Here is a 12,306-nt window from a genome sequence, read left to right as displayed (position 1 = left end):
ATCCTCACCACCCGACTATGGAAAGATTAGGCATCGCAGAAAGCATCATGCACTTGCTGAACCAAACCGGTTGGACCGATTCTCACCTGTTCCGCAAGTTTAGTACCTACCGAAAGCTCACTCTGGAATTCCTGAGCTCTTTGACTTACCTGCCTAACTGTGGACAAGGATTGAGGAAAGGAGTTATCCTCTTTCGACTCTTTGGACTAGAATATCAGTTTTGCATCCGTGACTTTGCTGAAATGTTGGAAATCCCTCATGGATCAGATGCATACACCACAGTCCCTGAAGAAGGTCTTGCCTACTTGGAGTTGGAAAGATTTTGGGGTAAGATCACTGGTAACGATAACCCTGAAGAGAACGAGTTTCAATCCGAGAACATTCATAACCCTGCCTTCAGATACCTGCATAAGATCATCGCTCACTACATCTTCGGTAAACCCGAAAATGTCACTGAAGTTACTAGAGAAGAGTTATTCATCATGTTCTGCACCTCTCAGAATCGTCCTGTCAATGCTATAGCATTCATGCTAGCAAACTTCGAGCGCATCACGCAAGACGAAGTTTCACCTATTCTGATCGGAGGATTCGTCACTATGATTGCAAATGCTATAGGTCTGAGACAACCACTGCTTAGATTGACACCTTTTGGTTCCTACAACTCTATGAACATTCGCTTTTGCTTTAATCGAGGTATCATTGGTAACCTTGGACCTGATCAGTTTGATCTACTCATTGATAATAAAGTACTAGATCAGTTCACCTTACCGAATCCAAGGACAAGTGTGCACAACCCTGCTAACTGGCTTTACTATGATCAAATCCCTGAAAGAGAGTCATCTCCAGAAACACCACAAGCTTATGAACAATTAGATGATGACATGTATGTAGCAGAACAAGATTCTGAACCTGACACTCCTCCTGGATACTATGAAAATGGACACATACCCGTAGATTATCTTGAACCTGAATACGAACCTATGCCTGAAGATGATCATGTGCCTGAATATGAGCCTCTACCTGAAGATGAACCCATTCCTGAGTATGAGCCTGAGACTCCTACTGGTTCACAAGAAATTCAATCTGAAGACATGACTGACGTCGAGCTTGAACAACAACAACCTGCTGCATCCACTGAATCAGTGGCCCCAAGAAATGCTCCTCCGAGGATCGATCCTGCTCCTAATCAGAACACGCATGGGCAAGCCATCGATGCACTGCAACACGAAGTCCAACATATGCGCAATGAATTACACATTCTACAAATGCATTTCTTCAATTTCATCGACACCGTCAATGCTTAATTCGACGAAGTCTTCAAACACATTTATTCAAATGTGCACAACAACAGACGTGGCTAGATGTTAACTTTTAGGATATTAGATTTTATTTCTAGTTTTAGCAATTTTCAATTCCTAGTTTAGAAATTAATTTTCGGCATTTTTACATTCTGTTTCTATCAACACTCAGTACCAGTTTTAATCTGAAATGCATTATTTATATTCATTTACTGCTACTGTGTTATAATGCGCTGCTATTAACTGCTATATATTCCTGAACGCATATAATATATTCAGCTTGTTTACCATTATTTTTGCTGTTTATAGTACTAAAATATGACACTGTTCTGAACTATTTATCACACTCTATTGTACCTGTGAGAACCTGTCCAAACCAGTACATGCGTGAAAACCACTCTCCTAGGCTAGGAGACGCACGTCTCCACCTCTGTGGGACCACCCATCTGCATGTTACAGACAGGAGACACACGTCTCCATATCCTGTCCCCCAGCAGACTACCTGCCTGAGACGCGCGTCTCCCAAGGGCAACAGCTGCATGCTTCGTTTGACCATGCAGACCACCAATTACTCCCTCTTTGAATTTTGAATTTTGAATTTCAAAATTCATCATTCAATATTCTTCCTTCTCCCCATAATTCCTTCCATTTAAACACCATAAACCACATTCATCCTCCATCACCACCTCTTTAACTCTACATCATTTCCCAATTCTCCATTCCATTCAAAATTCAAACACAACCATAAATCTCCATCAATTCTATATTTACTCCACCATTCTCAAACCTCACTATAAAAAACTCACCATCACCACTCTTTTTCTTCACAACCTCCATACCATTTTTCTATTCCTCTATTTCTCCACACTACCTCCTTCCAAACACAATATGCCTCCACGTTCAATCATCCGAAGTGTACGCCCTGGGAGACCTCCTCCCAACCTTGAACACATTATCTTTCGAGAGGAAAACGACAATGCTCAAAGAACCAAATACCTCGCTTTCTATGAACGTTCGGTTGTCCCCACGAAATTCGTGAACATCGAATGTCTAGAAACTCTGGGTCTAATAGATGGTGTCACCCGTTTGCTCATAAAATCTAGCCTACACCATCTCTGTACCGAACCCGTACCCACTTATGAGCCGCTCGTCTTAGAGTTCTTAAGCTCTTTCCACTACGACACTCCTTCTGATCAACCACTCTTAACCGGTAGCATCCAATTTCGGATGTTTAACCGTGACTTCATTTTGGATCAAGAAGAAGTTGCTACGTATTTGCATTTTAACAATGCACCAAATGCTCACCGCACAATTTTTCAAGAACTCAATGGTTGCCCTTGGGAGCAACTAGCTTTTGAATTTTGGTTTAATATCACTGGCGAAATTCCTACCGGTTGGAGGACCCTTCATGCTTCTCATATTCAAAATCCCGCTATACGTTATTTTCAACGTGTTTTGGGTCACACTATTTTTGCAAGATCCAACAACCACAAGGTAAACCAAAATGAATTATTTTTCTTATAATGTGCGCTAAATAATATCCGTTTCAATGCCGCACCATTTATGCTCCAACACATCCAAGGCTGCATCAATGCACCCGCTACAAACCCCTTCCTGTTTGGCGGCATTATTACCACCTTGGCCTGTGCTTTAGGTCTCGCTGATGACCTCATCTCACTTTCCCATCTCATGATGCCTGCTCAATCCCTCGATCTCACTTACTGCCGTGACTCTCACTTGGTTTCACCCCGTCATGATGGCCACTACACCCTGGTCGTCAACAAAGTTCTAATTCCAAATGTCATCCTGCCATGCGCAGAGCAAATCAACATCCGTTATATTCAGCGTTGGAGGCTTGTTAATGAAAATCCTCAAGAAAACCAACCTGAACATCATAATGAGCCAGTGGATGCAATGGAACAAGAGTTCAACCAAGCACAAGCTGATTTCAACCAACCTCCTCAAAACAATCCTCCACCTATTACTCTCGATGCCATGTATGCTGCAATTCAACGCCAAGACCAACTCTTTCAAGCTATGCAGACAAATCAAAACGAAACACTAAGGCTTATTCGAGAGATGCAACAAGAGCACCGTGACTACGCTATTAGGAACGAAGGCCAATACACCGAAATTGCTACACAATTGAATGATCTTAACATTCGTGTCAATGGCTCTCCTACTGATAGACGTTGCCGTGTTCGTACAAGAGGCGCAAGCAGTTCCCGCAACCACAACAATGAGGAGTAGTAGCTATGCAATGAGGACACTACATCATTTAAGTCTGGGGGAGTCGTATTACTCGCTTTAGTTTCATTTTATTTTATTTTCTTTCCTTGTAATGTTTCTTTTCAAATTCAATAAAGCATATTTATGGAATTTTAAGTCTTATATGTATATTTCCGTGGCTATTACAATTTCTTCCATTTTCTTGAGCCATAACAAAAAAAATTTATACTCCAAAACGATAAACGCATAACCCCACACGTCCGAGAAGTACGAAGCTACTCAAATACTTAACACATAGAAATCACAATAAAGATTCAAGACAATACCCTTATCGTCCCGACACTCTAAAACCACTGAGTGTGCGTAACCGATTTGAATACCCTTTATACCGAAAACCATCGACTTTAATTTTTGAAGTAACCCTTATTAGTTTATTCTAGCAGTCGGCACCGTCTTAGACACCAACTACGCAGAGAGTCGATGAATATAAGTGTATGATCCTTATAATTATAAATATATGCTTAACTGCCAATAGAAGTGTGCCTACTAAGTAAGGTGATCCTCACAAGATCATTTAACCTAACGGTCACAGATCTCAAATACAAAGAAATTAAAAACTCATTGTTGATTGGTTCAGAAGTTACCTGGTACTGAACTTGGTAGGAAGGACTATTGTCCGATTCCCCATAATCTACAAATGAGCGCTAAGGAGTATACCACATAAATGTGTCAGAACTCCATAAGAAGGATCATAGTCACTAACCGGCTACTCTGCTATGTGCGTGTCAAGATAATGGGCTTAATGTGATTGCGCGCGAATGAAAAGGGTAAAACAAGATGATGAGTCAAGGTCAAGCTATAATGGCATGATTCAGATTGGTATGCACGCTGGGAGTTGTCTAGTGTTGCTACTGTAAGTTTATTGTTAGGGTCTACCGCATAATTTTTGAACAAAAACACTCTGTAGCTGAGTATGACCGAACGACGTGGTGGAAATGTATTTCATTTCATTGTGCCCCAATTTTCTATCTTATTATTTGCTTGAGGACAAGCAAAGGTTCAAGTCTGGGGGAATTTGATAACACGATTTTATATCATATATTTAGCCTGAAATCCATAAATATTTATAGCATTTTCCGTTAATTATATTGTTTTATTATGATATTATGCGAGTATTTGCTTTGTTTCAGGTATTGCTTTCTTATTGAGACTATTTGTGAAAAGGAAAGAAATGGAGCTAAAATCAATACTATTTGTGCCTAAAAGATGAAAAAAGGGTGTTGAAGCAAGAAAGGGGTGCAAAAAGGACCCAATTGTGCAAAGCGCTAGCCCAGCCCACGAAGGAATCATTTGTGCGTGGCCCAAATCATCCCAGCAGAAGGAGATGCACGTCTCCAACGTTCTTCTGCCACGTCACCAAGAGGAGACGCACGTCTCCAACTGCTCCTGGATTTTCTCCACTTGAGACGCACGTCTCAAGTCGTTCAAAGGATCTCCCCAAAAAGTGGAGACGCACGTCTCCGAGCCCCAGTCAAGAGAAGCTCCTCTTTTCACGCATTCCAACTGCAGTCCCTCGCCTATAAATAGAGGCTGCCACTTCAGTTCAAAGTGTCCGATTTTCTGCTAACGAAGTGCTGCCGAAATTATTCCGCGACCATCATTTTCTTTCCTGCTTTCAATTAAACCGCTTTATTTTCTCACAACAATTTCTACACCGGAAATTGTTGTGAACCTTTTGTAGATCTAACCTTACGTTGGATTTATTTTTTATATTCCTTGTTTTAAATTTCTGCCCATTAATTTCCGAAGAACGATCCAGCCAACCTGTGGTGGAAGTTCGATACTTCAAGATTCAATTCAATTTAGATTTATTTTATTTCAGGTTTATCATTTACCGCTTTATTTATTATTATTATTGCATGATATATTGTATGCCATTTAATATGCCTTTTATTATAAACCAAATGAATTTATGCATGTTTAACCGTATTAATATGTCTGGCTAATCAACTAAGATATCGCTATGTAAAGTAAGTTAACCGTGGGATCCGAAATAAATTGGCTTAATTATGTTTTATTAAATATCACTTGTTTTTGGTTTATATGTCTAATTTAATTAGTAAGTCTTAAAACCAATAGAGCGAAAGTTTGAGGGCTTAAGACGGTCAAAGGTTAAAATCAATAGAGCGAAAGTTTGAGATCTTTAACTGGATAGTAGACATAGGACATTAGTTTTAAGGATGGCGAAAGCGTATTAAAACTAATTAGAACTTATTTATTTTCAAAAAATGTTTTTACACCCGAGCGGGATGGCGAAAGCGTACGTTAGGGATATTAGCATGTTCCGAGTCAACAGAGCGAAAGTTTGAGATTAGGAGATTTAAATAGGTAACAACTTCATAAAACAAGCATTTTATTAATTACGTTGTTTCCAAAAAGCTTTTCTAAATCTAATGGGGATGGCGAAAGCGTACATTACGAGTTAGAACAGTAGTCTAAATCAACAGAGCGAAAGTTTGAGAGGAGGACTTTTAATCAATTGAATTAATAAAGATTTTTAATCGAATTAATTTACTAGCCAATGGACCTTCGGATCGACTAAAGTTAAACGAAATACATACTGATATCCGTCTATTATTATATTTCTTAGAATTCACAATCACTTCCCCTTAGAAACAATCAAAATATTAGTAGCCTTAGCTTTACATAGTAACCTTAGATAACGGTAGATCGATTCATAGTCCCTGTGGATTCGATATCTTTTAAAACTACACGACACGACTGTGCACTTGCAGTCATCAGATTAATAGACACGTAAAGTCGCGATCACAATGTTAGCTAACCACTGAGGGTATTCTAAAGTGACGAGGAAACCATCGTTGATTTGCTTTTGAACTTCCTCTATGATTTTCATGGCCATCTCCGGATGAGTTCTTCTCAATTTTTGCTTGACCGGAGTGCATTCTGGTTTTAATGGCAAGTGATGTTCCACTATACTGGTATCCAACCCTGGCATATCCTGATAGGACCAAGCGAAGACATTTGAGAATTCTTTGAGAAGTTGTATCAAACTCTCTCTGATTTCTGAACTGAGCGAAGCTCCAATCTTAACCTCTTTTCTGTTTCCATCGGAACCAAGGTTAATGATCTCTAGAGGCTCATTGTATAGCTGAATGGCCTCTTTCCTTTGTTGAAGTAACCGTGAAATTTCCTTTGATATTTCTTCGTCTTCTTCTTCCTCTGCCTCGAATACAGGAAACCCAAAGCTTGGAGAAGTCATACGATCGTACGTTTCAACGGGGTGTTTTATGATTAATCTGCATATGTGTGATGATTTTTATTTAGACAACGAGGGAAGACTCGGTGTATGCAGTTAATGGAATATTTTGATGTTTTTAGGGTGTTTTTTAGGATTACCAATTTCCGAAAAAAGAAAAGGGAAAAACTAATGAAGGAACAAAAATGACATTTTTATTTATCGACAGTCACTTCTTGAAACAAAGACCCTACAAAACAAAACTCTATTGCTTTGGGCGAAGCAAAGAGGGACATTTTCCTAAGAAATAGTAAAATGCAAAGCGCTATGAAACATCTCTTCACCCTGGGCTATGGTGAGAGGACAAAATAATGGTGAAAGCTCCTACTTAGGAGTGCGAATAACAGTCAAAACATCAACAACCGTCCAATAGTGGCAAACCCCATTGTGCACTATGTAATCTGGCACCTTAGGCTTAAGTTGGCCTGTGGTAGCTCCTCCCCTTGGCGGGTTTGCTCGATCCCTTGCCTCAATAGCTCCACTCCTTGGCGAGCTTGCTGCGCCCTCAAATACTCAATCTCAGTATGCATCCACCCCCATTGGTCCTGCGGCATTCGAGATGTGCCCTCATCAAACGTGTTTGTATGTGGAGCTATTTGCTCGTCGTCCTCCTGCTGTTCCTGTGTAGCAACCTGCCTAAAAATTTATAACTTAGAGAGTCGCCACCTATTCTACCAAGGCGAATAGGAAACCTTTAATGGTTAAGAGATTTAGGGTAAGATACTATATTCGGGTTAAGGGAAGGTGTTAGGCACCCAAAACCCTTTCCTAAAGGTTAACATTGCAAAGATGAAGGTTATGGCAAAAAACATAGAGAAAGGCAACATATAGTTAATAGGGTTAAAGGCTTAATTATTGACATGATTAAGATTTGGAGGAGGGGGACTCGCCTTGTTGCCAAGTGCCTACGTATCTCCTTATGGAGAATCAGAGTCAACGTAGTTCGGGGAAGGGTTGTACGCCTTAGGATTTGAATTTGATTGTATTTGAAGTTGTTTTGAAATGCGAAGTTCGAAGGTATTTTGAATTACCTTATCGTAGTTTTGAACATCGTTGTGATTGAAATCTGTAGTGTCGTGGTTTAGTGTGTTTTAGATGTTTTAGATGTTTGGGCGTACAACCCTGATTTAATATGTCACCGTTAGTTGCAATAATCAATTGGTTTGATTACCGTGGTTAACGGATTGAAGGGAGGATTGCTAACCACTATAATCGATAGATTCGATTATCACGAATAGCAAATGTGCGTATTTTAATTATCGTTACTCCTCATAATCGATAGATTCGATTACAAATAATAACGAATTTTATAAAGGGGAAATGCTAATCATCGTAACCAATAGCTTTGGTTAAAACCATTTAGCAAAAATAAATTGTTATTTTAATTTATATTCAAGAATTAAATAATTATTTGATTATTATCCACCGCGATCAATTGATTTAATCGAAGCGAATAATAAATTAAATTGTTTGGCTAAATACCCAAGTCGGTTGGAAAACCCTAATCCTAATACTTTGGCCACTGGCCAATGGGATTGAGTGAACCCTGATATCTTAATATATTTTATAGGATTTTTATGGTTTTTAATAATTAAAATTGATTAAAATAAATAAATCAAATAGTCGGACAAATAATCGGGGAAAATAATTCTACCTAATTATAGTCACCTAATTTAATTTCTAACCTAAAAAAAACAAAAAAAATTAAATTATCTATATATCAAAAATATATTAAGACAAATAAACAATTAAATAATATAAAAATAAAAGGAACCTGGTTTTTTATCCTGTGTTATTAGCCATTGAAGGTTCATGATGGAACCTCAGCCCTTGGTACGTTGGATGTTGTATGATGTGCATCTGATGGTGGTGGTCAAGGGTGCATAATGATCATTTACAAGCATAGAGTACAGGATCTGCAATATGTTACTTTAAAAAAAAAATGTTGGGACGGGGTGTTGAACCTGCGTCCTCAGTGTCACATATATATTAACTCTGCCACTCCAACCAAACATGTTTCGTGATTAATCATTGACTTGCATAATAAAAAAAGAAAAGAAAGGTTCAAAAAAACAAGAAAGAATAGCGCGCGGACACTGTTCCTGCGTCTTCTTCCCCATGAACGCCCAAACCATCAAATCTGCAAAGTCCCAAAACCGAGGAATATGTAACAGAAATTAACGGCGGGGATATGGTTTGACTTGCTTCGCCCTTCTGAGTTCATCAGTGCTACTCCCTTGGTCCGATTTTCACCATAACCGTGTATCCCCAATTTAAGGTCTTGAAATCCCATTAATGTGGTTCTTCATACCTATGCTTAAACTCAAATTAAATTATACAGATAGTCCCAGAATATCACCACCAGCACGAATATATCATCAAATTGTATTAACAATAGGCGTATGTATGAAATCGAAACTTCCAGAATCCTTCTAAATCGTGAACGTCAACGACGCGACTTTGGTGTCAGCGATTTGTGATGATCCAAAATCGTTCAGGAAAAGCCAGGGAATACGTTTTGATTAATAGAAGCCCTTGAATTTGTCTTGATCTTGAACTTGAATTTTGACCTTTCCTTCAAATTTTCTTTTCACGGTTCTTGGAAATTAGGATATCAGCTTTTCCTTTTTCTGCCAACCCCCCTCCTATTTGCCGTCGAGAGAACAAATAAAATAAAAAAGGGTCTCACCATTTTCCGCCTCCCCCTCTAATCTGTTGTTGTTTTTTCTTTATGATGTACAAAATTAGGTTTTTCTCCTCATGGGCCTATTGCCCAATAACATAATAATAATAAAAAAAAATCCTAATAATTAAAATTAGTAGTAATAATAATAGTTAATAATAATATTTACTGATAATAATCCTAATAATAACTATCACCTAATATTAATATTAATATTAATAATAAAATTAACAATATTAAATACTGATAGTTAGAAGTAATAAAAATTACTAATAATAATCCAAAAAATGCAAATGTTAGTGCAAGAAAAATAATATTAACAAATGATGAAACCCTTGAAACACCTGTTAATAGCACCCCATTTTGTTCTCGGGATATTTTATAAGAGGGTGGGTTTGACAATAGGAATGTCAAACCCCATGACTCTTAATTTCGACCCTTGATGAATTTAAAAGACGTGGACTTGATCGGGCAAATTTTGGGGTATGAGAGCTGTCCCTGTTCAATCTTCTTAAACCTGAAGAGCCAGATAGGCACGTCTGCCTATCGTGATCTAAAGGTAGAAGATGATTGAACACTGAGAATGCCCTGAAATTTGCATTTATTGGGAAAAGGTTTTGTGAGAGATAGGTTTAAAAGATGTCACCCAAGGTAAATACCCCTCTTTTTCTTGGATGTGAAGCAGATACTTTTGAAAGGGACCATCGTATTTTGGTTGTAGCACGGCCTAAAAAGGCAACCTGAATTTTATGCAATGTCGTGATGCATGCGATGTATGATGCAATGAGCTTCTCAAAATGAATGAGAGTGATGTATGTATATGCACTATGTATGAATGAGGTATGTTAATTGAATGATGCATGATTGTTAGTTGTGTTAGTTGAAGTATGTTAGTAACTTTGGAAAAGAAAAATAAAACCTTGTTTGTTGTTGATGAAATTTTGAAGAAGATCACTGCCGAGGGACTAACGTGATAAACCCAATTGAAGAACTGTTTGAGAAATAGGGAAAATAAATCCATATTTGCAAGGAGACATAGCTTTATATCACTGCTAGGGGACTAACGTGATATTACGTAACTTATATGCTGCTCGGGGACTAACGCAATAAGTGATGATTTTGAATTGAAACTGAAATTGAAATTGTAATGAGTCTTGGTACTAATGTACCAAAGAACTCGGTGCCATATCATCGCTAAAGGGCTAACGTGATAAGACGTAACGCAAAGGTCACGATTTGGATTGAAATTGAAATTGAAATGAGTCTTGGTTACTAACGTACCAAAGAACTCGGTGCCATATCACTGCCGTGATAAGACGTAACGCAAAGGTCACGATTTGGATCGGAATTGAAATTGAAATGAGTCTTGGTTACTAACGTACCAAAGAACTCGGTGCCATATCACTGCCGTGATAAGACGTAACGCAAAGGTCACGATTTGGATTGAAATTGAAATTGAAATGAGTCTTGGTTACTGCCAATGGAATAACGTACCAAAGAACTCGGTGCCATATCACTGCTGTGATAAGACGTAATGCAATAGGTCACGATTTGGATTGAAATTGAAGTTGAAATGGGATTGGAATAGGATTTGGAAAATAGGAGTTGGGAAATCAGTTCGGAATAGGAATTGGAAGATAGGATTTGAAATGGGATTTGGATTTGCATATGAAAATTGGGCTTGCATGGTTTGATGTTGGAGTGAAGCGACATGATTAATGCATGACAATGATTTATGATGACTTGGATGTTTTGATTGATGATGTAGTGAGTGGAACGAAATAATGTCTTTTATAAGACTACCTAAAAAAGGTTTTTGGAATGGATATGAACATTTGTCTTAAAAAAGACTACCTTAAAAAGGTTTTCCACAAAGAAAGAGGAATGTCTTAAGGGTGACTACCTGAAAAGGCTGGAAAAATGTCTTAAAAGACTACCTAAAAAGGTTCTTGGAAAGGATAATGGATGTCTTAGAAAAGACTACTTAGGAAGGTTCGTAGAATGTCTTAAAGAAGACTACCTGAAGGGATTCCTGAAAAGGATGCCAAATTGTTTGAAAAAGACTACCTGAAAAGGTACTTAGAACAAGAATGTCTCGAAGAAGACTACCTGAAAAGGCACTTAGAAAAAGAATGTCTTGAAGAAGACTACCTCAAAAGGTACTTAGAAAAGGAATGTTTTGAAGAAGACTACCTGAAAAGGAACTTAGAAAAAGGAATGTCTCGAAGAAGACTACCTGAAAAGGCACTTAGAAAAAGAATGTCTTGAAGAAGACTACCTGAAAAGGTACTTAGAAAAATAAATGTGTTGAAGAAGACTACCTGAAAAGGTTCTTGGAAATGACGATGATCGTCTTAAAGAAGACTACCTAGAAATGTTCTTAGAATGTCTTAAAGAAGACTACCTGAAAAGGTTCCTGAAAGGATGATAAATGTCTTAGAAAAGACTACCTGAAAAGGTTCCTAGACAGGATCGTAGGATTTGTCTTAAAGAAGGCTACCTGAAAAGGTTCTTAGAAAGAGAATGTCTTAAAGAAGACTACCTAAAAAGGGTTCTTGGAATGTCTTAAAGAAGACTACCTAAAAAGGGTTCTTGGAATGTCTTAAAGAAGACTACCTGAAGAGGTTCTTAGGAAAGAATGTCTTAAAGAAGACTACCTAAAAAGGTTATTGGAAATGATCATAGGATTTGTCTTAAAGAAGACTACCTAAAAAGGTGTGGTGTAATGTATCAGCCATTGTATGTAATGCATGAGTTATATGTACTTGTATGATGCTCCA

At 38.1% G+C, this 12,306-nt stretch overlaps 1 protein-coding gene across 1 annotated transcript; it reads left to right on the top strand.

Moving 5' to 3' along the window:
- The first annotated feature begins 881 nt into the window (after window positions 1–881).
- On the top strand, window positions 882–7,471 carry LOC131597565 (early nodulin-75-like). The gene is made up of 3 exons (XM_058870256.1): window positions 882–1,292; window positions 3,144–3,295; window positions 7,264–7,471. Exons 1-3 carry the CDS (start codon window positions 882–884, stop codon window positions 7,469–7,471), a joined length of 771 nt encoding a protein of 256 aa, XP_058726239.1.
- The last annotated feature ends 4,835 nt before the right edge of the window (window positions 7,472–12,306 follow it).

Source organism: Vicia villosa, linkage group LG4 (assembly GCF_029867415.1).
Source record: "Vicia villosa cultivar HV-30 ecotype Madison, WI linkage group LG4, Vvil1.0, whole genome shotgun sequence".
NCBI classification, from domain to species: Eukaryota; Viridiplantae; Streptophyta; class Magnoliopsida; order Fabales; family Fabaceae; genus Vicia; species Vicia villosa.
Note: the sequence above shows the minus strand (reverse complement) of the source record. Positions and strands in the feature narration are given on the sequence as shown.

What these genes read in the sequence shown, in the direction of transcription:
- LOC131597565 (XM_058870256.1), top strand. Translation starts at nt 882, where the DNA reads ATGTATGTAGCAGAACAAGATTCTGAACCTGACACTCCTCCTGGATAC. An exon ending in TCTTCAATTTCATCGACACC is followed by an intron (nt 1,293 to 3,143) that starts GTCAATGCTTAA and finishes CGTTATATTCAG; the next exon opens with CGTTGGAGGCTTGTTAATGA. An exon ending in CCTATTACTCTCGATGCCAT is followed by an intron (nt 3,296 to 7,263) that starts GTATGCTGCAAT and finishes CTTAGGCTTAAG; the next exon opens with TTGGCCTGTGGTAGCTCCTC.